This window comes from Aethalodelphis obliquidens, unplaced genomic scaffold (genome assembly GCF_003676395.1).
Source record: "Aethalodelphis obliquidens isolate GAN/ISIS:26980383/991018 unplaced genomic scaffold, ASM367639v1 scaffold6, whole genome shotgun sequence".
NCBI lineage: Eukaryota > Metazoa > Chordata > Mammalia > Artiodactyla > Delphinidae > Aethalodelphis > Aethalodelphis obliquidens.
The window spans coordinates 5,145,660-5,172,662 of record NW_020837950.1 but is presented as its reverse complement, the minus strand read 5'-3'; the positions used below and the strand labels follow the sequence as shown (position 1 = coordinate 5,172,662).

At 37.8% G+C, this 27,003-nt stretch overlaps 1 protein-coding gene across 1 annotated transcript in view; it reads right to left on the bottom strand.

Moving 5' to 3' along the window:
- TXK (TXK tyrosine kinase) overlaps positions 1-27,003 on the bottom strand; it is a 46,724-nt gene that overhangs the window by 8,466 nt on the left and 11,255 nt on the right. Inside the window, exons 6-10 of the mRNA XM_027103031.1 lie at positions 20,337-20,416; positions 19,272-19,399; positions 14,642-14,716; positions 11,754-11,925; positions 1,474-1,690 (exon numbers count right to left, since the gene is read on the bottom strand). Of these exons, the coding sequence (XP_026958832.1) occupies positions 1,474-1,690; positions 11,754-11,925; positions 14,642-14,716; positions 19,272-19,399; positions 20,337-20,416 (672 nt within the window). The remainder of the gene's footprint in view (positions 1-1,473; positions 1,691-11,753; positions 11,926-14,641; positions 14,717-19,271; positions 19,400-20,336; positions 20,417-27,003) is intronic.

The following is a 27,003-nucleotide window of genomic DNA, read 5'->3' as shown; positions in this document are numbered from 1 at the left end:
TACCAGATCCATACATTCAAAAATGTGCTCTATGGCTACTATGGGCTGGACCCTGGGGAATGTGCCACGAGGCACGCAAAACAATGGTCGAGCATTGCTGAGCTTTTCTATGTGCCCGGACACTGTTCTAAGTGCTTACGCATATTAATTCATGTAATCGTCCCAACAAGTCCCTATGTGGGAGGTGCTATAATTAACACCACTTTACTAGTTAACTAGCTTACTCAAGGTCACATGGCTAGTAAGAAACAGAAGCGAGATTTCAACTAGCTCTTGAGCAGGGCTCTCAATCTTGACTGCACAGTGGACTCACCAGGGAAATTTTCCAAAAATGCTGATGACTAGATCCTACCCACAGAGATTCTGATTTTATTGGTCAGGGGTATGGGCTGGGTACTGTGATGTTTTTAAACCTCCCAGGTGATTCTAATGCACAGCTAAGTTTGAGAGCCATTGCTTGGCAACTTGTATTCTCATAATGCTGAACTGCAGCTCAGAAGTCTACGCCTTGATGTCAAAGAGTTTAGAGTCTAATATTTGTGTAAACAATTATTACAGGAAGTAGTAAATAATAAATGCTCTGACAGTTCTAAGTCATGTGTAGGGCAAGCAGTGGTGTTCTAGGGCCAATGAAATTATGCCTCCTTTCTCTCCCCAAAATATTCCAGCCTGAATGATAAACAATATGGTCACTCGTGATGGCTGATGGAAGTTCAGGATTACCTCTAGATGACAGTACCAGGGACCTCTCAGAAATTCTCAAATTCTCATTGGATTATTTTGGGAACTTAGAAATGAGACATGGAAGGACATAGAAGGAATAGTATGAACATCATGAATAAATATGGAGCAGATAGAAAATGTTTTTCAAGGGGAGGTAGCAAGGCAGGGAAGCAGAGCTATTTGCTTTTGGGGCAAGTCAAACTTCAATCTTCTTTGTTTGGAGAGCTGTTCTGAGCACTATGCAACAGAATGGTTTAGCATTTTGACTCCTTCCCAGTAATGCCAGTAGTGCTGCTGTGATACTGCAAGAACCTAACTACCTCCACCTGAGGCAGTTTCACCCCTGGGTGAGACCCACTGGGGTTCTTCAGCATTGTATCCAGCACCTGGCAGAGTGCGTGGCATATATAGGCACTCAATACATATTTGATTATTGGTTGAAAGAAAGAAAGATAGAAGGAAGGAAGAAGAGGGTGGGAAGAGGAAAGAAAAGTAAATTAGTTTTAGTTAGTTGATTAGTGTGGTGATTAATTACTTCAAGGTGTATTTAGAGTAACACCTTACTTGGCTCCAGCATCAATGAGCAATTAAAAATAAAGCTACATGTCGCAACAGGTTACACAAATAGGAAAATGTTTAAAAATTAAGTCAAAGAATGCATTATTCAAAGTATTGAAAGTCCTAACTTATCATGTCCTTCTGAATACAAGTATAATATATACATAATCAGCAAATTTGCACCGTACTTACTAAATCCCTGTGGATAAAGCAGTTTCTCTCCAGATACTCCATTCCTTCACAGATATCTTGACATGCACTCAATAGCATCTCCTTCCTAAGTTTTCCTTTCCTCTCTCTGAGATAGTTAAGCAGGCAACCATTTTCCATAAACTCCGTCACAATATAAAGGGGCTTCTGCTGTATACACACTCCATAAAGCTGAACGAGCCTTGAATGGGATAACTTCCTGGTGAAAAAAACACAGACCCGAATCGTTTTTGCATTCTGAAGTGTTTGAAATCAACTGGTGATATTTACCAGCTCCACATAATGTTCATCATCAAACTATGATTAAAATTAACCCAACCACAGAGAAAGTAAAACAGTTTCCTTTCTACTTTATGTGCTGAGAAAGTGGGGTTGAGAGTTTATGCAGTACTTCCTAAGTCACTGTACATACAGAATAGTATATGCCCATGTTCTGCTTTTCTCTTTTCCATTTAGTAAGCCTTTTGCTTCCGCAGTACTGCTGCTCCTTGCCCAGTTCCTGTTCCCTGAGTTTCAACCTTCCCAACTGCAGCTGCTTAGACAAAAAATTCTGGACAGACAGGAGGGAGGAAAGAGTGATTGATGCACATTAAATTCTAAAGAATAAAGGCATTTAAAGGAAATTTTTAGATTAAGTTGAAGATTGAAAAACATTTACCAACGTGAAACCCTTCTCTGTATTTAGTAATTACACACACACACACACACACACACACACAAGTCCTCAAATACTGCCTGTTAAAGTACACACACTAAAATAATCTTTTTTTTTTTTTATTTATTTTTGGCTGTGTTGGGTCTTCGTTGCTGCACGCGGGCTTTCTCTAGTTGCGGCGAGCAGGGGCTACTCTTCGTTGTGCTGCGTGGGCTTCTCATTGCGGTGGCTTCTCTTCTTGCAGAGCAGGGGCTCTAGGCGCCCTGGCTTCAGTAGTTGTGGCTCGCGGGCTCTAGAGCGCAGGCTCAGTAGTTGTGGCGCATGGGCTTAGATGCTCCACAGCATGTGGGATCTTCCCGGCCAGGGCTCGAACCTGTGTCCCCTGCATTGGCAGGCAGATTCTTAACCACTGAGCCACCAAGGAAGCCCCCTAAAATAATCTTTTTAGTCATTTATACTTCAAACGTTTATTGTTTCTTCTCGACTATAGTATTCAGGTTTTAGAGAAATTAGAATTACTTATATATTTTTACTATTATAAATGTAATTAGTTCACATATTTTCCTATATGCACTGCTACTAATAAGCTACATCCAGAGATACAAACCCACAGTTGATCAACTAAAATAAAGGATCCTTTAAAAGCAATGCAGTGTTATAATAATTTAAAGAAAATGTCATGCTCCGAAACAAAAGAGCTGAATTCAAGTTATCTCCTATTGATGCATGACCAGGAGCAACTTATTTAAAATTTCTAAGCCTCAGTTTTTTCACATGTAAAATGAGGATAATAAAACCTGTCCTTCTCTCTTCCAATGAATATTAAATGAGATAATGTATGTGAACGTATTATAAAAAGTATAAACCATGGTAAAAATATAAAGATAAAATTTTTAATTTTAGTAGAAATTTACGGGCTGAAAAAAAGACTGGTTTTCTTTCATTTTCCTAAATAATCTTTTAGCAGGTACTCTGGAAACACCATGAGTACAGGCCCCCAATTTAGGTTATATTCTAAAATATGGTGATTAAGAACACAGTAGAGATTTGAAGTTACTCTGCTAGTGCACTGGAAAAACTACACGGGATGACAATTTTGGTTAACAATTATGGCCCCTACTATAAGATCTGGCGTATAGTAGTTGCTCAATAAATATTTGTTGATTATTATGTTAGCTAAGACTATGGACTTTGTACCCAGACAGTTCACAGTTTTGATTACAATTAGACACTACCAATGTTTTGTTGAGGAACTGTGGGCAAATTACATAAGTTTTCAAAATTTCCTTTTTATCATGTATAAAATTGGGGTCTTTTTTTTCTTTTTTTTTTAATTAATTTTTTTATACAGCAGGTTCTTATTAGTCATCCATTTTATACATATTAGTGTATAAATGTTAATCCCAGTCTCCCAATTCATCACACCACCACCACCACCACCGCCCGCCACTTTCCCCCCTTGGTGTCCATACATTTGTTCTCTACATCTGTGTCTCTACTTCTGCACTGCAAACTGGTCATCTGTACCATTTTTCTAGGTTCCACATATATGCGTTAATATACAATATTTGTTTTTCTCTTCCTCACTTACTTCACTCTCTATGACAGTCTCCAGATTCATCCACATCTCTACAAATGACCCAATTTCATTCCTTTTTATGGCTGAGTAATATTCCATTGTATATATGTACCACATCTTCTTTACCATTCGTCTGTCAAAGGGCATTTAGGTTGCTTCCATGACCTGGCTATTGTAAATAGTGCTGCAATGAACATTAGGGTGTATGTGTCTTTTTGAATTACGGTTTTCTCTGGGTATATGCCAAGTAGTGGGATTGCTGGGTCATGTGGTAGCTCTATTTTTAGTTTTTAAGCAACCTCCATACTGTTCTCCATAGTGCCTGTATCAATTTACATTCCCACCAACAGGGCAAGAGGGTTCCCTTTTCTCCACACCCTCTCTAGCATTTGTTGTTTGTAGATTTTCTGATGATGCCCATTCTAACTGCTGTGAGGTTATTACCTCATTGTAGTTTTGATTTGCATTTCTCTAATAATTAGTAATGTTGAGCAGCTTTTCATGTGCTTCTTGGCCATCTGTATGCCTTCTTTGGAGAAATGTCTATTTAGGTCTTCTGCCCATTTTTGGATTGGGTTGTTTGCTTTTTTCATATTGAGTTGCATGAGCTGTTTATATATTTGGGAGATTAATCCTTTGTCCGTTGATTCATTTGCAAATATTTTCTCCCATTTTAAGGGTTGTCTTTTCGTCTTGCTTGTAGTTTCCTTTGCTGTGCAAAAGCTTTAAAGTTTCATGAGGTCCATTTGTTTATTTTTGTTTTTATTTCCATTACTCTAGGAGGTGGATCAAAAAAGATCTTGCTGTGATTTATGTCAAAGAGTGTTCTTCCTATGTTTTCCTCGAAGAGTTTTATAGTGTCCAGTCTTACATTTAGGTCTCGAATCCATTTTGAGTTTATTTTTGTGTATGGTGTTAGGGAGTGTTCTAATTTCATTCTTTTACATGGAGCTGTCCAGTTTCCCAGCACCACTTATTGAAAGGACTGTCTTTTCTCCATTGTATATCATTTCCTCCTATGTCACAGATTAGTTGACCACAGGTGCGTGGGTTTATCTCTGGGCTTTCTATCCTGTTCCATTGATCTATGTTTCTGTTTTTGTGCCAGTACCATATTGTCTTGATTACTGTAGCTTTGTAGTATAATCTGAAGCCAGGGAGTCTGATTCCTCCAGCTCTGTTTTTTTCCCTCAAGACTGCTTTGGCTATTCGGCGTCTTTTGTGTCTCCATACAAATTTTAAGATTTTTTGTTCTAGTTCTGTAAAAAATGCCATTGGTAATTTGATAGGGATTGCATTGAACCTGTAGATTGCTATGGATAGTATAGTCATTTTCACAATACTGATTCTTCCAATCCAAGAACATGGTATATCTCTCCATCTGTTGGTATCATCTTTAATTTCTTTCATCAGTGTCTTATAGTTTTCTGCATACAGGTCTTCTGTCTCCCTAGGTAGGTTTATTCCTTGGTATTTTCTTCTCTTTATTGCAGTGGTAAATGGGAGTGTTTCCTTAATTTCTCTTTCATATTTTCCATCATTACTGTATAGGAATGCAAGAGATTTCTGTGCATTAATTTTGTATCCTGCAACTTTACCAAATTCATTGATTAGCTCTAGTAGTTTTCTGGCAGCATCTTTAGGATTCTCTATGTATAGTATCATGTCATCTGCCAACAGTGACAGCTTTACTACTTCTTTTCCAATTTGTATTCCTTTTATTTCTTTTTCTTCTCTGATTGCCATGGCTAGGACTTCCAAAACTATGTTGAATAATAGTGGCAAGAGTGGACATCCTTGTCTTGTTCCTGATTTTAGGAGGAAATGCTTTCAGCTTTTCATCATTGAGAATGATGTTTTCTGTGGGTTTGTCATATATGGCCTTTATTATGTTGAGGTACGTTCCCTCTATGCCCACTTTCTGGAGACTTTTTTATCTCAAGTGGGTGTTGAATTTTGTCAAAAGCTTTTTCTGCATGTATTGAGATGATCATATGGTTTTTCTTCTTCAATTTGTTAATATGGTGTATCACATGGATTGATTTGCGTATATTGAAGAATCCTTGCATCCCTGGAATAAATACCACTTGATCATGGTGTATGATCCTTTTAATGTGTTGCTGGATTCTGTTTGCTAGTATTTTGTTGAGGATTTTTGCATCTATTTTCAACAGTGATATTGGTCTGTAATTTTCTTTTTTGGGAGTATCTTTGTCTGGTTTTGGTATCAGGGTGATGGTGGCCTCATAGAATGAGTTTGGGAGTATTCCTTCCTGTGTAATTTTTTGGAAGAGTTTAGAAGGATGGGTGTTAGCTCTTCTCTAAACGTTTTATAGAATTCACCTGTGAAGCCATCTGGTCCTGGACTTTTGTTTCTTGGAAGATTTTCAATCACAGCTTCAATTTCATTACTTGTGATTGGTCTGTTCATATTTTCTATTTCTTCCTGGTTCAGTCGTGGAAGTTTAAACCTTTCTAAGAATTTGTCCATTTCTTCCAGGTTGTCCATTTTATTGGCATAGAGTTGCTTGTAGTAGTCTCTTAGGATGCTTTATATTTCTGCAGTGTCTGTTGTAACTTCTCCTTTTACATTTCTAATTTTACTGATTTGACTCCTCTCTCTCTTTTTCTTGATGAGTCTGGCTAATGGTTTATCAATTTGTTTATCTTCTCAAAGAACCAGCCTTTAGCTTTATTGATCTTTGCTATTGTTTTCTTTTTTTCTATTTCATTTATTTCTGCTCTGATCTTTATGACTTCTTTCCTTCTACTAACTTTGGGTTTTGTTTGTTCTTCTTCCTCTAGTTCCTTTAGGTGTAAGTTTACATTGTTTTGAGATTTTCTTCTTTCTTGAGATAGGCTTGTATTGCTATAAACTTCCCTCTTAGAACTGCTTTTGCTGCATCCCATACATTTTGGATCATTGTGTTTTCATTGTCATTTGTCTCTAAGTATTTTTTATTCCCTCTTTGATTTCTTCAGTAATTTCTTGGTTATTTAGTAAAGAATTGTTTAGCCTCCATGTGTTTGTGTTTTTTTACATTTTTTTCCCCGTAACTGATTTCTAATCTCATAGCATTGTGGTCAGAAAAGATGCTTGATATGATTTCAATTTTCTTAAATTTACTGAGGCTTCATTTGTGACCCAAGATGTGATCTATCCTGGAAAATGTTCCATGTGCACTTGAGAAGAAAGTGTAATCTGCTGTTTTTGGATGGAATGTCCTATAAATATCAATTAAATCTATCTGGTCTATAGTGTCATTTAAAGCTTGTGTTTCCTTATTAATTTTCGGTTTGGATGATCTGTCCATTGGTGTAAGTGAGGTGTTAAAGTCCCCCAATATTATTGTGTTACTGTTGATTTCCTCTTTTATAGCTGTTAGCAGTTGTCTTATGTATTGAGGTACTCCTATGTTGGGTGCATATATATTTATAATTGTTATATCTTCTTCTTGGATTGATCCCTTGATCATTATGTAGTGTCCTTCCTTGTCTCTTGTAACATTCTTTATTTTAAAGTCTATTTTATCTAATACGAGGATTGCTACTCCAGCTTTCTTTTGATTTCCATTTGCATGGAATATGTTTTTCCATCCCCTCACTTTCAGTCTGTATGTGTCCCTAGGTCTGAAGTGGGTCTCTTGTAGACAGCATATAGATGGGTCTTGCTTTTGTATCCATTCAGCAAGCCTGTCTTTTGGTTGGAGCATTTAATCCATTCACGTTTAAGGTAATTATCAATATGTATGTTCCTATAACAATATTCTTAATTGTTTTGAGTTTGTTTTTGTAGGTTCTTTTCTTCTCTTGTGTGTCCCACTTAGAGAAGTTCCTATTCTTAATTGTTTTGAGTTTGTTTTTGTAGGTTCTTTTCTTCTCTTGTGTTTCCCACTTAGAGAAGTTCCTTTAGCATTTGTTGTAGACCTGGTTTGGTGGTGCTGAATTCTCTTAGCTTTTGCTTGTCTGTAAAGCTTTTGATTTCTCCGTCGAATCTGAATGAGATCCTTGCCAGGTAGAGTAATCTTGGTTGTAGGTTCTTCTCTTTCATCACTTTAAATATATCATGTCACTCCCTCTGGCTTGTAGAGTTTCTGCTGAGAAATCAGCTCTTAACCTTATGGGAGTTCCCTTGTATGTTGTCATTTTTCCCTAATTGCTTTCAATAATTTTTCTTGCTTTCTTAATTTTTGCCAATTTGATTACTATGTGTCTCAGCCTGTTTCTCCTTGGGTTTATCCTGCCTGGGACTCTCTGTGCTTCCTGGACTTGGGTGGCTATTTCCTATCCCATGTTAGGAAAGTTGTTGACTATAATCTCTTCAAATATTTTATCGGGTCCTTTCTCTCTCTCTTCTCCTTCTGGAACCCCTATAATGCGAATGTTGTAGTGTTTAATGTTGTCCCAGAGGTCTCTTAGGCTGTCTTCATTTCTTTTCATTCTTTTTTCTTTATTCTGTTCTGTGGCAGTGAATTCCACCATTCTGTCTTCCAGGTCACTTATCTGTTCTTCTGCCTCAGTTATTCTGCTATTGATTCCTTCTAGTGTATTTTTCATTTCAGTTATTGTATTGTTCATCTCTGTTTGTTTGTTCTTTAATTCTTCTAGGTGTTTGTTCTTTAATTCTTCTAGGTCTCTGTTAAACATTTCTTGGATCTTCTCAATCTTTGCCTCCATTCTTTTTCCGAGGTCCTTGATCATTTTCACTATCATTATTCTGAATCCTTTTTCTAGAAGGTTTCCTATCTCTACTTCATTTAGTTGTTTTTCTGGGGATTTATCTTGTTCCTTCATCTGGCACATAGCCCTCTGCCTTTTCATCTTGTCTATCTTTCTGTAAATGTGGTTTTTGTTCCACAGCCTGCAGGATTGTAGTTCTTCTTGCTTCTGCTGTCTGCCCTCTGGTGGATGAGGCTATCTAAGAGGCTTGTGCAAGTTTCCTGATGGGAGGCACTGGTGGTGGGTAGAGCTGGGTGTTGCTCTGGTGGGCTGAGCTCAGTAAAACTTTAATCTGCTTGTCTGCTGATGGGTGGGGCTGGGTTCCCTCCCTGTTGGTTGTCTGGCCTGAGGCGACCCAACACTGGAGCCTACCCAGCTCTTTTGTGGGGCTAATGGTGGACTCTGGGAAGGCTCACGCCAAGAAGTACTTCCCAGAACTTCTGCTGCCAGTGTCCTTGTCCTCATGGTGAGACATAGCCATCCCCCACCTCTGCAGGAGACCCTCCAACACTAGCAGGTAGGTCTGGTTCAGTCTCCTATGGGGTCACTGCTCCTTCCCCTGGGTTCCGATGCACACACTACTTTGTGTGTGCCCTCCAAGAGTGGAGTCTCTGTTTCCTTGAGTCCTGTCAAAGTCCTGCAATCAAATTCCTTCAAAATCTGATTCTCTAGGAATTCCTCCTCCCGTTGCTGGACCCCCAGGTTGGAAGCCTGACGTGGGGCTCAGAACCTTCTCTCCAGTGGGTGAACTTCTGTGGTATATGTGTTCTCCAATTTGTGAGTCACCCACCCAGCAGTTATGGGATTTGATTTTATTGTGATTGCGCCCTCCTACTGTCTTATTGTGGTTTCTCCTTTGCCTTTGGATGTGTGGTATCTTTTTCGGTGAGTTCCAGTGTCTTCCTGTAGACGACTGTTCAGCAGTCAGCAGTGATTCCGAGGCTCTCGCAAGAGGGAGTGAGCACACGTCCTTCTACTCTGCTATCTTGGACCAATCTCTAAAATTGGGGTCTTAATAGAACCTACCTCATAGAAATGTGGTAAGGATTCATTAACTCATTCAATAATCCACAAATATTTGTTGAACACCAACTACATGCTAGCTATTATTTTAAGCACTCACCCGGTTGTAGAAGAGAGATAAATAAGGTCCCATTATCGTGGAGCTTACGCTCTACTGGGGGAGAAACAAAACAAATACACGTGAAGCTTGGGAGTAGTGACAAGTGCTTTGATGGAACTAATACAAGGTGATACAACAGAAAGCATTTGGGGGTGGGACTGTCAATTAAACAGGGTAGACAGGGGAGATCTCCTGGTAGAGGTGACATTTAAGCTGTATGCTTACAAAAAGGAAGGTAATATGCCAAGCTGTATATTCTTGGCAGATAGAGCCCAATGTATGTCAGCTATTTAACTTTTTAAAGATGAATGTATTTGCAAAAGGACATTAGAATGGGACTTTTCCTGCCTCGCTATCAAAAAATCAGGAAAAGGGCTTCCCTGGTGGCTCAGTTGTTGAGAGTCCGCCTGCCAATGCAGGGGACACGGGTTCGTGCCCCGGTCCGGGAAGATCCCACATGCCGCGGAGCGGCTGGGCCCGTGAGCCATGGCCGCTGAGGCTGCGCGTCCGGAGCCTGTGCTCCGCAATGGGAGAGGCCACAACAGTGAGAGGCCTGCGTACTGGAAAAAAAAAAAAAAAAAAAAAATCAGGAGAAAAAATCAACTGTGTTCAAACCCAAGAACACATTATGTCCATCTGAAATGACTTAAAAATAAGCATGTAGCCTCATTCCTGCCTCCATAAACTGCCAGGAACTATTTCTCTTCTCCACACTCCACTCAGACACTCAAGTAACCAGAGAGCAACAACCCAAACATTCAAATAAAAAGAACTGTACTTTATCAAAAGGGATCCTAACAATGTATTATGATATTTGAAGTAAAAGTGATACCTTTTCCCCAAAAGTTTAAATTGCCTTTATGAGATGCATATATTTATTTGTTTGTTTATTTATTTATTTATTTATTTTAATTTTTGGCCGCGGCATGCGGGATCTTAGTTCCCCCACCAGGGATCAAACCTGTGCTCCCTGCCTTGGGAGTGTGGAATCTTAACCACTGGACTGCCAGGGAAGTCCCTAGATGCATATATTTAAACATCTCAGAAGGGGGATTTAAATTCTGATTCTTTCTTTTTGATAGGGATTCTAATACAACTTCAACTTTCCCTGAATCATATGTCTCCCCTTCGTTCTTTTCTTATTGTACCTATTTAATCCAATACACAGGAATATAATTTTTGTCTGTCCTTTAGATGTAGGAAAACCATGGTCTGATGCAGGTAGTATCAGGGAGCAAAGGCCAGTAGGGTAATCAAGGGGCACAAAAACATCTTTGAGAAACTGATACCACTGGAAAGTTGTGTTTATCATTAAGTTCTCTCAGAATTCATTTTATTCTAAGTGGATGGACAGAATATTTTGATAGTACTTGGAGTATGGGTTGAGAGCCCCAAGAGACACATTGCTCTGCCTTCAAATAATGGATCAAGTTAATCACCACTGGTTTTGGGGGGTTTGCTTTTGTTTTTGTCAACTGGGGTCTGCAAATTTGGAAGAGAACTAAATCGCTTTGGATAATAAAACAGAATCTAGGTAATGCCACCCGCGGTCTTCCTTTTTTACCACATTGCTCTTCCTCTAAGTAAATGTTCAACAAGTACTTAAAGAATATTGATTTGAATTGTGCCAAATTATTGGCCTATCCTGGTCCAGCCCAGGTTACTGACATAAACCATAGCCACAGGTTCGACTGAGGCAAAAGGCTGAATTTGGGAAATCCCAGAAGCTAAGAGCAGCATCCAATGATCTGCAAAGAGCCACTTCTGTTAGACCTCATGATTCTTGAATTCTCTGAAAGCAAATAGTATATCCTTATATTACTATTTAGACAAAATCAAGATTTTTGCTTCTGGGAAAAGGAAAAAAAATGTAGTCATTAAGCACCTATTATTGAGCTGAAAAGAACACATCTACTTGTCATTTTCATAGATTATCTCATTCAATTCACACGCTGATCCAGTGAGTGAGGTATTGTTATCCCCATTTTACAGGTGAGGAAATTGAGGCTTAGAAAAGTGAAATAACTCACCCAGGTCACACAGAGGTCAAATAATTTGCCCAGGTCCCACAACTAGCTTGGGCAGAGTTGTGACACAAATCCAGATGTGACTGACTCCAAAATCTGTGTTCTTTCCATGACACCAGGATGTTGTACGATACTTATCTGGGTATTGTATGTACTTACATCATCACTTTAGCCTCCTCAATGAAATCCTCTTCAGACATGGAGCCTTCATTGATGGCCTTGATAGCTACCTGGACATGTGCTCGCCATTGGCCTAAATAGACCACCCCAAACTGGCCGCTTCCAATCTCCTTTACAAAAGCCAACTCAGATGGATCTATCTCCCACTTTTCTGGAAAAGTAAAACATGCACATTACAAATAAGGAAAAACATGTTAAATTTTTAGAGCTAGAAAAGATTTAGAAATTTTCTTGACCTATTCTCTTCTTTTTCAGAGAGGTTTAAAAAATTTATAAATGAGTGGAAAGGACCTGTAACCATTTTTAATACTCTTATTGTGGCTTAAAAGTATAATTCCAGAATTCAAGTATAAAAATACAAACCTCACTTACTTGGAGAGGAATTATGGATATCAAAACATGCTTTCTCTTTCCAGAGAGACCCAGGATGAAACAGTTCTGTGCCTTTCTAAACTAAACCTGCCGAAACCAGACCTGGAGCCTAAATATTTATGTCCCCAGTCTGTTTTTATCCTGGTGAGTAAACTTGTGAGATTAGATAAAATTTGGGGTCCCCCATCTCAGTTTCTTTTATTGTTCCTTTGCCCACTCCCACCCCTAAAGGGCTTTCCTGCCCTTTCTCCTTTGCTAAAAGTCTAATCAATTCACCTGATATTTTCAATATTAAGATTCTAACGCATATCTAAGTATATGTTTGAAATGATGCTTGCATTACTGAATATTTCTCACTCTACAGAAGTAAATCAAGAAAAAAAGAACTGTTTTTAAAATAACCCTTTGGAAAACTGAGAGTTAAATCTTAACTTTTTAGTAACCACTTTTATACAGCAACACCACCATCTGCTGGAACTTTAAAATAATGCATTTAAAAGAATTGTAATGGCCAGTGACCCCTTGTACCACCAGGCTTTGCAAGGTACTCCCCTTCCCAATAGTAGGTGTGTTTTTAAAATAACATGGGAGAATATATTCATGACGTTGGGACTGACATAGATTTATTCAACAGAATATAACTATAAAGGAGAATACTGATAGATTAAATTTCATAAAAATCCTATTTATCAAATACACCCCATTAAGAAAATGAAAAGGTAAGCCACAGACGGGGAGAAAATATTTCTTAAAACATATAACCAACAAAGAATTCCTATTCAAAGTAGGAATAAATCGATTAGGAAAAGGCAGATAATCCTATTCTTTAAGGGTTAAAAATAACTCGAATAGTGTACTCTCTCACAAAAGAGAATATCCAAATGGTCACTGAACCTATGAGAAGTTGATCAACATAATTAGTCATCAAGGAAATGCATATTTAAACCAAAATGAGATACCACTACACATGCACCAGATTGGCTAAAATGAAAACAGAAACCAAACCAAACCAAACAAAAACCACAAGAATACCAAATACTGGCAAGGGCAAAGATGTGGAACAGCTGAGACGTCCATACACTCTTTATTAAAGTCTAATCTGGTATAAATTCTTTAGAAAACTGACTAAATCTGAGTATGTTCATACTCTACGACCCAGCAATTCTACTTTTAAGTATATATCCATCATTGTCGGGGCATATGTGTGTGTTAAACGTTATCAAAAGGCATACAAGAATGTTCATAATAATATTATTTAGAAAAGCCAAAAATTGGTTAGAACCCAAAAGGCTATCTGAAGAAGGATGGGCAAATCCATTGCGGTGTAGTCATGCAACGTAGCAGTTCACCGCAATGCAGGTGGACCAACCACACCCAGCATGGTGGGTGAATTCACATGTGGAAGGATGGAAGAAAGAAGCCAGACATGGATGCCCGGTGTCCAATTTCATTTATATAAGGTAGTCAAAACCAGACAACATTACTCAGGCTCTAGACTTACGAACTGTGCACTCTTTTGGATATTGAAAAATTGAAAAGTTTATTTTTTAATTAAAAACGACCATGTTTGGGCTTCCCTGGTGGCGCAGTGGTTGAGAGTCCGCCTGCCGATGCAGGGGACATGGGTTCGTGCCCCGGTCCGGGAAGATCCCACATGCCACGGAGCGGCTGGGCCCGTGAGCCATGGCCGCTGAGCCTGCGCGTCTGGAGCCTGTGCCCCGTGGCGGGAGGGACCACAACAGTGAGAGGCCCACGTACCGCAAAAAAAAAACAAAAAAAAAACGACCATGTTTAACTTAGATAAATGGCTAATGATAGAATTTTTTAAACATATAGTATTTATGGGGCAGAGGAATAATCTAGGCACCCATAACACCCTGAAATCACCTTTCCATCCCAATTCACAGCGACCCTGAGTCCTGCTTATCTGCTACACAATAATTGTGTTATCTCTTTTTTCCAGTATATTCTGAGTCCCCCTAATGAGATAAATTTAAGGAAATAAAGTATCAACAAATTAGAAAGCAGGATTCTTTGGCTCTTATTTATTCTCACAGATTTGCAACTATCACATTCACTAGAAAATAGTTCAAATCAAACTTGGTCCAAGTTCTATTCAAAAAAGGTGACAAGGACACTTTTAGCAACTCATTTTAGCAGGTTCTCTTGGGGGAGAAGTCATTTCCCAGCCACCCACATAACCAGAGAGCAACAACCCAAACGTTCAAATAAAAAGAACTGGAATTTATCAAAAGGGTTCCAAATAATGTATAATGAAATTTGAAGTAAAAGTGAAACATTTTCCCCCAAAGTTTAAATGCCCTTAGGAGCTGCATATATTTAAACATCTCAGAAGGGAGATTTAAACTTTGAGGAGAAATGTAGCTAGACAGACTCTACCTCAAAAGAGCTGAGAATTTAAAGAACATAGAGGGAACCTGGGATAGGTTCTTCACTGGATTTGATTTTTACTTGAGCACATCTGCATACTTTACCATAGCTAAAACCAGCTGTGGCCGGCAAACAACTGCCCATCAGCCCAACTGGGTGGCGGAGACGGGACATGAGCCCTGGGGAGAAAAAAAGTCAGCATTTCAGTCCTAGTTACTAGCACAAAAGAAAAAGCCAAATATACTAGAATATAGTGCTATTCCTTAAATAGATCAGGCAAAAAAGCATTCTACAGTTAGTCTGTTTGCTTATTTTTCCCATTAGAAAAACACCTTTCGCAAAATAATATATGCTCATTGAACAGAAACTAAAGAATCCAAGAAAACACAAAGATGAAATAAAGGTCCCTTACAAAATCTTAGTATCCAGAGATACACTGTTATCACTTTGGTGAACATCTTCGCAAAAATTTCCTTATGCGTGTTTGAAACATCTGATATGTTTCACAGCAATGTAAATGTTTTGCTCCAAGATTTTTACACTCAAAATGTAATTGACATGTGTCAATGACTATAAATAGACCTTAATATTATTTCCAAGATTTCACTATTGTAAAATATGCTGTATATTTTTGAACATATATCTGTATGTACCTCTCAAATTATTGCCTCAGGCATAAATTTCTTAAAATGTGACTTCATGATCAAAGAGTGTCTAGGAAGTTTGTACTAATTCATTCAACCACCAACAGTGTCTAAGTGTACCCATTTCCCCATCCTCCTCTTGAGAGTAGTTTATTATTATTTTTTAATAGCATGGTAGAGTAATGAGACTTCTTTTGATTGGGTCCACATGTAGTATTCCATAGAGTCAATTTCAGTTTTTGTTCAACAAACATTTATTATTTATTTCTTCAACTCACATTTCTTGAAAGACTGCTTTGTGCCAAGCATTATCTACATGGTGGGAGACAGCAGTGAGTAAGACAGCGATGGTCCCTACTCTCATGAAGCTTACATTCCAGTGGGAACAGAGAAAATAAAGAAGTACATGCACACACAAGAAGAAGCAGATGATGAGTAGATGAAGCAGATGAAGTAGAGTAGATGAAATAGAGCTTCTTTAGAATGAGTGCCCACAGAAGGCCTTTCTGACAAGATGACAGCTATGCTGACATTGATGGATGAGTAGCCATCTTACAAGGATCAGAAGGAACAGCATTCCAGGCAGATGGAACAGCATGTGCAAAGGCTGGAAGACAGGAACAAACTTGGCCAACATAAGAACAGAAAGCAGCATTATTAAGTGCCCAATGTGTGTAAGACACTTCTCTAAGTAGATCCCAAAGATTCCAGAGGACCAAAGATGAGGAAAATGAGGACTCTGCACACATGGGCTCCATCTCGGTGAGGGAAGACAGGCAGAGAGAGGCAATTTCAGTGTAAAAGGAGTAAGTTCTGTGATGAAGATACGCAAGGTGCTCTGGGACACAGAGGAAGAGCACCTCGCACATTGTTGGATTCAAAGAAGTCTTCTGTCAGGAGATGATACCTGAGATGGATCTGACAAAAGGAGTCCACATTGTAGGCAGAGGTAGTAGCATGAGATGATATTGATACTTAGAGGTATGATGCAGGAAGAGCTATTTGAGCAAAGAGTGAGAGGTAGAAGGGGCAAGAAATTATACATGAGAGGTAGGTTATATTCTGGTTGTGGTCAAGGCCTTGTATGCTTTGCAAAGGAGCATTTCATCTTCCTGCAGGTGGGAGGGAGCCATTGAAAGATCCTGAATAAGGGAGTGGTGTAGTCAGATTTACATTTTGATACATCCTTCTGGCATCAGTATAGAGGATGGATGAGGGGAAGTCAACCTTGAAGGCAACAAGACCAGTGAAGAGGCCACTGTAATTATCTAAGTGAACAATGATTAGGGCAGTACTAGTACACATGGAGAGGCAGGGACCTACATGAGACATATATAGGATATGAAATTCATTGCACTTGATAATTAATCAGAAGTGCAAGGAGAATGGATGTATCTATTCTGACTTCCATGTTTCCAGCCCCTGTAATTGGCAAGATGATGATACGATTATCTGATGATGATACACCAGGAAGAGTAAATTTGGAAGGAAAGTAGTAGTATAAGATGAAGAGCTCCATTTCCTCATTGAAGTTCAGGGCATGTGGGATTGCAGGTATCTGTGTCTACCAGGCAGGAGAATCATGCAATTGAAGTATAGTTGATGTACAATATGATGTAAGTTACAGGTGTAGTGTAGTGTTTTGAAATTTTTAAAGATTGTACTCCATTGTTATTATAAAATATTGGCTATATTCTCTGTGTTGTACAATATATCCTTGTAACTTATTTTATACATAATAGTTTGTACCCCTTAGACTTCAATTTTCTTAATGAAGTAGATGGTTAGGCAATTTACTCATGGGCAGTGGATAATACTAGAAAGGGGGTCTTGAGGAGAATGGTAGAAGTTTGAACAGAAAACAGGAAAGGATGCTTACCAGTGACTCTGAAGACCTAGTTGGGGTTAGAGCCCTCATGAAGTTGGGACTCTATAACACATGATCAAAATAAAGAACATAATAGGAATTTCCTTAAGACCCTAACACCTTCCTCTAACTTCAAAGTTTTTGTTTGCCAAATATTTTTATTCTGTGAATTACTATCAGTGGTTTAGTGATGGTTTGTCTCTCTGATAGAAAAAAAAAAAGTCTGTCACTCTCTTTGCATTGTCCTTACTTCTGGTAAAGAGATGGACTGTCATGAGCTAAATTGATCAGAAGTCAAAAAGTAGACGGGATAGTCATGGGTTTCAATTCACAGCCTCATCTGGATCCTCCAATGATCTAAGTTGCCTCTTTCTGGAGGAGATGAACACAGTCATTAAACACAGACTCTGGAGCCAGTAGGTTCTACAGCTCCAATGGTTTCAAAGATTTCTGTGAATTCAGATCTCAGTGCAAATACTTATTAACGGTGTGCCTTGGGCACAACTCATGCCTCAGTTTCCTCTTCTGTAAGACAGAGACATCACCAGCATCTACCTCATGGATTTCTCTGAAGATTAAATAAACAAATATACATAAAATAGGGTCTGGTCCAAAGTAAGTCTTCAGTAAATATCAACTATTTCTGAGTCCCACGCCTTTCCTCTTATCATCCTTCTTTCTCTTTGTCTTATCTCTTTTCTACTTTCTTTTCTCCCTAATAAACAGCCACCGTAGTTAGAAGTTCTCAAACCCTGTTTTTCTTTCTTTTATTGTTTGATCTAGCTTTAATTTTAAAAGTTATCTGTGTGGTATTTCTTACATTATAAGAATAATTTATATACATTGTAATTTTTTAAAACCCTAGCATAATCTACGAAGCAGAAAATAAGTTTCCCTTACCCCCAGTCTCATTCCCCAGAGGTAAACATTAACAGCTTGTAGTCTGTTATGATCTTATTAGTTTAAAAATTATTACCTAAACTGTAACAGGATTTTTCTATGTATGCACGTATTTCTATATATTTACTTTTCAAAAGTAAGACTATAAATATACTGTTTTGCACCTTTTATTCTTTACTAAGCAACTTATCACTAACATCTTTTCAGGTCAGCACATCCTGATCTGCCTCGGTATTTTTTTTTAACGTCACCACCACCACCACTCTGTTTCTTAAATTTTTTCTTTGAAGGAAGGGGAAAGAAGAGTGTGAAGAAGAAAACTCCTGATTCTAAGGGTTTCTGTCTCTAGCCACAAATATGTCCTCACTGGCCCCGCTCAGACATGTTGCCACTTCCTCTCTAACCAAACGCCCAGTGACCATCAGGAATACCCAGGTGGACTCACTTCATAAGACAATAAAAACTTCCTTGGATTTATTCCTGATATTTAGAACCAGTGTAATGGAAAAGTGGCCGCTTTCCAAAAGGGATTTGTTTGGGCATCACAACTTTTCATGAGAAAAATCTAAAAAAAGTACTGCATGTCAAGAAGTCAAAAGAATATGGAAGTTACAGTGGGTTCCAAATTCTATAACACTGAGGTAAGGAGATTCCCCCCATAGGCTCAGAGTAGTCCAGTACAGGTTGGACGAGGGCTGAAGACCAGAGCTGTGGTTGTAATCGTGGTGGAACTTTCTGGAATTCTATATCTTTCCATAGATGATAGGTTTGCAAAAATAGCCATTATTGCAAATTACAGCTGGGAAAGGGGGTTAAATATGCCTCTGGTATATTCAAGTCAAATTGTAACTGTGTAAGGCTGTGTCCTGCGTAAAACATTTTCTGTTTTCCATACAAGAAAGAACAGACAATGAGACATTTAAGGGTAATTTTCTATTGCAACTTTCTAAAGTTAAGAGCAAATTTAGAGGGGTAAAGAGAAAGAAGAATGAGCCTTTAGGACATTTGAAATTTTATTACATTTAGCTCCATGTAAATTTCAAGAACAGATGCATAATGACTAAATGGCCTTTTGCTTCCTTGTCATCTATCATTTTTCTAACCTGGCAGAAATGTAAAAAAAAATCAACCTACCTCTTGCCACCTGACTAGAAAAAGCAAAAACGCATCAATGAGGAGGAGAATTGCACAGAACACAGGTTGTATTTCGACTCTTAAACATTTCTACAGGGATATTTGGTCCTGTTAAGTGTCTGACCAGAGATACATTCCCTCTCTGGGGCCTGGCTCCCCGACTCTCCCAGCCTGAAGTTTCTGACTTACCAGCTGCGTTGTGCTGGTGATACCAGATCAACTCGGGGATTGATTGAAAGAGGTGTCTTTCAGTCACGTACCACTGTCCTGAGTCCTTCCTTTTAATCTGATAATGTTTGATGGTAGCCTCCATACTTCTACAATCAGTAAAATGTGAGTTCATAAACAAGCAAAAGACCACGTTGGAACCAAGTCAATCATTAAGCAACAGGACTCCACCTCTAAGACTCATATCCTAGTAACACTACACACTGAAGAGCAGATAGGATTAAATTCAACAGGTGCATCCCCAGCCCAGGAAAATTCCTCAGCTATGGTACTGGGGTCTTAGATTCAAACATAACTTCAGTGAAAGTTGTCTAGGTGACAAGTCTAGTGTCCAAAAATGTACAGCTCATAATGGACACTCATGAGCATTTATTGAATCAAGTATCAGTTCAATGAATGAATAAATGCACTGTGAGAGATGTGAGACAAAGGAGGGAGGAAAACCAGTATCGGGTGTATTGATGAGCAGGTTTGCTATGGGAAGCTGGGGCTTAATCCCTCTAGGACGAGATGAGAGTCTGTGGAACATACCTCAGAGTCTTCCCACTAAAGTGCAAAGGAGCTGAAGGGCTTATCCTGCACTCCTCATGGATGGAGGGTCACCTAGGAAGCTAACTCTCAGGTACTTCCAGTCCACCCCTGGGGACCACAAGAACCCGCAGCCAGAGAACATCCTCAGGCAGAAAGAAACAGGAAGCTTTCTGAGTACAAGAGAGCTCTCTGCAGGGTAACCCAGGGGTAAACCAAGGTGAGGAGAGAATCGCACCAGCAGTGTCTTCTACAACTAATCAAATCTCCTTACTTGATGCTTGAGAAAAGGAGATGAGAGAGTTTAAGTAGCTTATCCAATGTCACATGCAGAGCTCGTTCGGGGATAAAATTTGAACCAATTAGTTGTCCCAAGTTCCAGGCCAGCAATTTTCTATGTTAGGCTCTCACTTACATTCTCTGTGTGATGGTGTCTCCATAACAATGACTGTCCCAGGGATTGCTATTTCTAGAGAGATCAAAATCACAACTGCTTACCTCCCAGCTCTTATAAACACAGAAATGGTGTAGCATCCCAAATGTCTTGAATCTCTGACAATAAATGCACCTTCTTTAGACTGCAAAACAATTCATTCATTTACAAGTTTATTCCTTATTAGGAAGAAAGACAAACATCTCAATAATGAAAACCAAAGCTATACTGATTTACTATAAAAGGATGATACTGTTTTTACAAGTACACACAATGTTATCTCTTAAACCCTTTATAGACTTAAATGTCATAACTATAAAATAAAATATAATTGGGACAAGAATTTGCAATGCATGAGTATTTTCAAACTTTGCTCCTGATTTTTCTAAGAATTCTGCATTTGACAGACTTGTGCCCCACCATTTAGTTATTTTTCTTCTACTGATCAAGATAATAGATAAAAATAGCTGATGAATAAGAAGAACTCTGAGACAGACTGACAGGATTGTTCTTTAGAGGAAAAGAAACAACATGGTAAGTGGGGGTGAAGGAGGCAGAGAGGAATACATCTGGGAAGATGAGGAATGGAAAGAGAGACCAGAGCTCATGATATGGTTGGAAGGAGAATAGACTTGGGAGAGTCTGGAGAGAAGAGCGAGGACAGCCATTCTGCTTGCTCTAGGGGTACAGGAGAGGCAGAAGGAGAAATGGCAGGAGGGAAGAATATTATAATAAGTTTGATGGTACATTATCAATTGGAGCCCCATGGACATTCTTTGGGAAACTCCACTAAAGCTGAAAATTGCTTTCAAATAAGCTTAAAGTTGATTGTTTGGTTTAGTTTGATACCGTAAAAAAAGTTTTCCCCTTATTAAGTGTGCTTACACTCATGAAGAGGAAAATATCTCAGAATCTTGGCAGACCCGTGAAAGCTTACACTTATCAAGTGCTGGTGGGTTGCTTGAGAACTGCACAATCCAAACAGCATGATATGACTCCTCAAGATGAACATAATACATCTTCTCCTTCTCTTTCCAGACGCTTACCAAGAAACAAGCCTCATTTTCTGGTCAAATTTTTTAACCAATAGAAAAGAATAGAGAGCCCAGAAATAAACCCACGCTTATATGGTCAAATAGTCTGTGACAAAAAAAGACAAGAATATACAATGGGAAAAAGACAGCCTTTTCAATAAATTGCAATGGGAAAACTGGACAGCTACATGCAAAAGAATCAAACTGGGTTACTTTCTCACACCATATACCAGAATAAACTCAAAATGGATTAAAGACTTAAATGTAAGACCTGAAACCATAAAAGTCCTAGAAGAAAACACAGGCAGTATGCTCTCTGACATCGGTCTTAACAACATTTTTTTGGATTTGTCTCCTCAGGCAAGGGGAACAAAAGCAAAAATAAACAAATAGGACTACATTAAACTACAAAGCTTCTGCACAGTGAAGGAAACTATCAACAAAATGAAAAGGCAGCCTACTGAATGGGAGTAGATGTTTACAAAAGATATATCTGAAGAGGGGTTAGTGTCTAAAATACACAAAGAACTCATACAACTCAACATCAAAAAACAAACAATTCTATTTAAAAATGGGCAGAGGACCTGAATAGACATTTTTCCACAGAAGATATACAACAGACCCATGAAAAGATGCTCAACATCACTAATCATCAGGAAAATGCAAATCAAAACCACAATGAGATATCACCTCACACCTGTCAGAATGGCTCTCATCAAAAAGACAACAAATAACAAGTGTTGGCAAGGATGTGGAGAAAAGAGAACACTTGTGTACTATTGGCGGAATTATAAATTGGTGCAACCACTATGGAAAATAGTATGTAGATTCCTCAAAAAATTTAAAATAGAACTACCATATGATTCAGCAATTCTACTTCTGGATATTTACCTAAAGAAAACGAAAGCACTAGTTTGAAAGGATATATGCACACCAATGTTCATAGCAGCACTATTTGCAGTAGCCAAGATGTGGAAGCAACCTAAGTGTCCATCAACAGACGAATGGATAAAGAAGATGTGGTACATATATATACAATGGAATATTACTTAGCCATAAAAAAAGAATGAGATCTTGCGATTTGTGACATGGGTGGACCTAGAGGGTGTTATGCTAAGTGAAATAAGCCAGACAGAGAAGGACAAATACCATATGATGTCACCTACATGTGGAATCTAAAAAGCAAAGCAAACAAGCCAACAAAAGAAAAACAGACTCATAGATACAGAGAACAAAAGGGTGGTTGCCAGATGGGAGGGGGTTGGGAGGGGGCATGAAATAGGTGAAGGGGACTGCATTACAAACCTCCAGTTATAAAATAAATAAGCCACAGGGATGTAATATACAACATAAGAAATACGGTCAATAATATTGTAATTACTTTGTAAAGGGACAGATGGTGACTTAACAGTGATCATTTCATAATGTATGCAAATATCAAATCACTATGCAGTACACCTGAAACTAATACAATATTGTGTGTCAACCATATTTCAATTAAGAAAGGAAATTCAAATTCAAATGAAAAAATCTAGAAATTAATAAGGAAACACTACATATCAGGACCTCTGTTATATCGGTCAGGCAATACTCAGAAATAAATTCACAGTCTCATTATTATTTATATCAATAAATGAAAGGAATACAAAATAAACAGATCCAACTCAAGAAGTTAGGTTAAGAATTATAAAATAAACCCAAGTAAAGTAGAAGAAAAGATCTAGAGACTGTCATATAGAATGAAGTAAGTCAGAAGGAGAAAAACAAGTATCATATATTAACGCATGTATGTGGAACCTAGAAAAATGGTACAGATGAACCAGTTTGCAGGGAAGAAGTTGAGACACAGATGTAGAGAACAAACGTATGGACACCAAGAGGGGAAAACCACAGTCGGGTGGGAGTGGTGGTGTGCTGAATTGGGCGATTGGGATTGACATGTATACACTGCTGTGTATAAAATTGATGACTGATAAGAACCTGCAGTACAAAAAAAAAAAAAAAAAAAACAACTAATACTAATCTTTCTTTGGGTTATTTGTATGGAAATATGTTAATATAAATGTTTCAGACATTACATGAAATTTCTAAAAATCTTATATGTTCTGACATAATGATATAAGTCATAATTCTAGTTATTACTTTAAAATGTATATCTCAGAAATAACTAAATTTCCTTATCAATTGCATTATTAAAAAAAAAAGACAAAAGCAGAAAATAATAAATTATAAAAACAAAAATATAATACAGCAAGTAATAAAATTCAAAGTCTGGTTGCCTAGGGAAAAACAATAAAATAGATAAACTACTACTTAACCTAATCAATAAATAATGGGGTGAATCTATTAAAAAATAAGTCACAAGCATCCGGAAAAAAATTAAAGAATCTTCTTGACTCTATAAAGTACATTTGAAAACTTGAATAAAATGGGTAATTAGTTAGCAAAACATAAAATTTATCAAAATTGATTCCAGAAAAGCTAGAAATCTTACTGGACCAATTGAATTGAAACACGGATAAGGTTTTAAAAGAGCTACAACATTAAAAAGCACCATAGTTACACATTGTGATGTTACTAAATCTTAAAGAAATGATAGATGAATTAAATAATTCCAGAGCATATGAAAGAAGAAAAACTTCTAAATTATACAAAGTGGTTTAACATCCATACCAACAACACAGCAAAGATTGTGTACAAAAGGGAAAACAACTAACCAGTCTTCACTTATATCAATGCAAAAATCCTAACTAGGGGCTACCCTGGTGGCGCAGTGGTTGAGAGTCCACCTGCCGATGCAGGGGACGCAGGTTTGTGCCCCGGTCCGGGAGGATCCCACATGCCGCGGAGCGGTAGGGCCCGTGAGCCATGGCCGCTGGGCCTGCGCATCCGGAGCCTGTGCTCCGCAACGGGAGAGGCCACCACAGTGAGAGGCCCACGTACCGCAAAAAAAAAAAAAAAAAATCCTAACTAAATGTTAACAAACTGAATCCAGTAGCACAATAAAAGAATAATACACCATGACCAAGAGGGATTACATACAAGAATGCACAAGTAATTTAATATTAGGGATTTTATTAATATGATTCATCATTTAATAGATCTGAGGAGAAAAATCTCATCCAACAACTCCATAGATGTTGAAGAAGCATTTGACAATTTCAACTTATATTATCAGGAATTTCTTATTTTTTATAAAATGGTAATATATGTGTACTTCTTTAACACAATAGCCCTTATTTACTTTAGTCCCAAGTCCAGCATCATGTTTTATGTAGAAATCATTCTAACTAAAACCAGGAAAAAAGAAATACCCACTGTCAGCCCTGGTACTTAATTCTGTTCTGAGATACTAGTCAGTGCAATTAAATGAGGCAGAAATTAGCAACACTGATTTAAAATTGTAAAAGAGGGTTGAAATAATCACTGTTTGCTGCTGATAAGATTACATACCTGAAACCCAAGAGAACTGCCTGAAAAAATACTACAAAAATTTTTTGAATTCATCTAAGTCATCAGTTACAAACTAATTCACAGAAATCAAGAGCTTTCAAAAGTAAAAATAACAAGATAAGCCCATTTATAATAGCAACAAAAAGATAAAATACCTTAAAATAAACTTAAAAATCCATGTGCAAGGGCTAAATGAAGAAAACCTTAAAATGCTCCTGAAAAATACAAAAGTATTTGCTTTTCCTTATTAGGTCTTAACTCCATCTAAGATCTGTTTTTGCTTGATGTAGGGATCTAATTTTAATTTTTTCTATATGAGTAATTAATATATGGGTCCTGGAACAAATTGGTCCCTAAACCCCACTGATCTGTAATGCATGAACAATTTTCTCTAAATTAATCTGTAAATTTAATGCAACCAACAGGAAAGTTTTTTAAATGAGGCAAAGTAATTCTGAAGTTCATATGGACAAAATATGTGTCTCCAGAATGTTTCTAAAAAAGAAGAAAGGAGGCTAGCCACACCAGAGAAAGCTTCAGTGTTTAAAACATTATAATGGCAGAACATGAATAGACAGGCTGATCAATGAAACCATGTAGTAAGTCCAGACATAGTTTTTTGTGTTTATGATGAAAGTGGCATCTCAAATCAATACAGACAAGAAGGACACTTGGTAAAGAAAAAAATTAACTTGGATCCAAACCTCATGATAACAGGAAAAATTATAAATGGATCAAACATGTATACATAAAAAATAAAGTCACTAAAGTAGTCAAGAAACATGGGAATTTTTTTTTATAACCTTGGAGTGGACAAGGCAATTCTAACCTGACAGAAACCCTGAAGTCTTACAAAAATTTGTCTTAAAAATTCAAATACTATTCATGGCAAGAAAAAAAACACAAAGCAAAAATTGGAGAAAATATTGCCACATATCACAAAGAGCTAATTTCCTCAATATAGCTACCTAGGTCCTACAAATTGTGAGGGAAGCATCAAAAAAACCCACAGAAAATCTTGCAAAGGATATGGACAGCTACAGAAAAGGAAATACAAATATATAGACTTTAATATAGAAAAAACTGCTTAACATTCCCAGAATAAGAGAAAAGCAAATTAAATCACACTGAGATGAGATGTCAGAGAGCAAAGTTCCAAATGTTTAATTAAAACGCTTGCTGAAGATGTTGTGGGAAAATAAGCACTCTCTTACATGTCTAAATGTAAGACAGATATATAAATTGATACAACTCTTATAGAGGGCATTGTGATATCTAACAAAATTGGAAATGTGCATTCTCTTTGACCCAGAATTTCCTCCTTTGGTGATTTATCCTACAAATATTCTCACATAAATGGAAAGAAGACAAACGTGTTGGTTACCTACGGCAGGACTGTTTTAATAGTAAAGAAGTATATACTACTTAAATTTCTATGAGGAAGGATCGGTTAAATAAATTGTGACAGGGACTTCCCTGGTGGCGCAGTGGTTAAGAATCCACCTGCCAATGCAGGGGACACGGGTTCGAGCCCTGGTCTGGGAAGATCGCACATGCCGCGGAGTAACTAAGCCTGAGTGCCACGACTGCTGAGCGTAGGCTCTAGAGCTCGCGAGCCACAACTGTTGAAGCCCGCACACCTAGGGCCCGTGCTCCGCAACAAGAGAAGCCACTGCAATGAGAAGCCCGCGCACCGCAACGAAGACCCAACGCAGCCAAAAAATAATTAATTAATTAATTAATTAAAAAAATAAATTGTGACACATTCATGCTAAGAAATACTATGCAGGTGTAAAATGAATGAGGACACTTTACATACTGATGTGGAAAGATTCCTAAAATATATTATTAAGTGAAAAAAAGTAACGTACAGAAAAGTATAATAATTATGTTACCATTTGCATAAAAATAACACAAGAAAATATTGATATATTGTACTTGCTTGCATATGTAGTAAATATCTGTGAAAGGACACAAAACAAACTAATAATAGTAGTTTGGAGGGAAATTGATGGGTTGGAGACAAGGATGAAAGAAAATTCAAAGTCCTTCCTTTTGATTTTTGAAGTATAAAAATTTTTTGACTATTGAAATATGAAATTAATAAAATTATAAGATACTTCCATAAATAATTTATGCAATAAATTTGAAAATAAATATAAAATAGGCAATTCCTTAGGTAAATATAAATTAAATCCCCCCAAAAAACGCAAACAGGGGCTTCCCTGGTGGCGCAGTGGTTGAG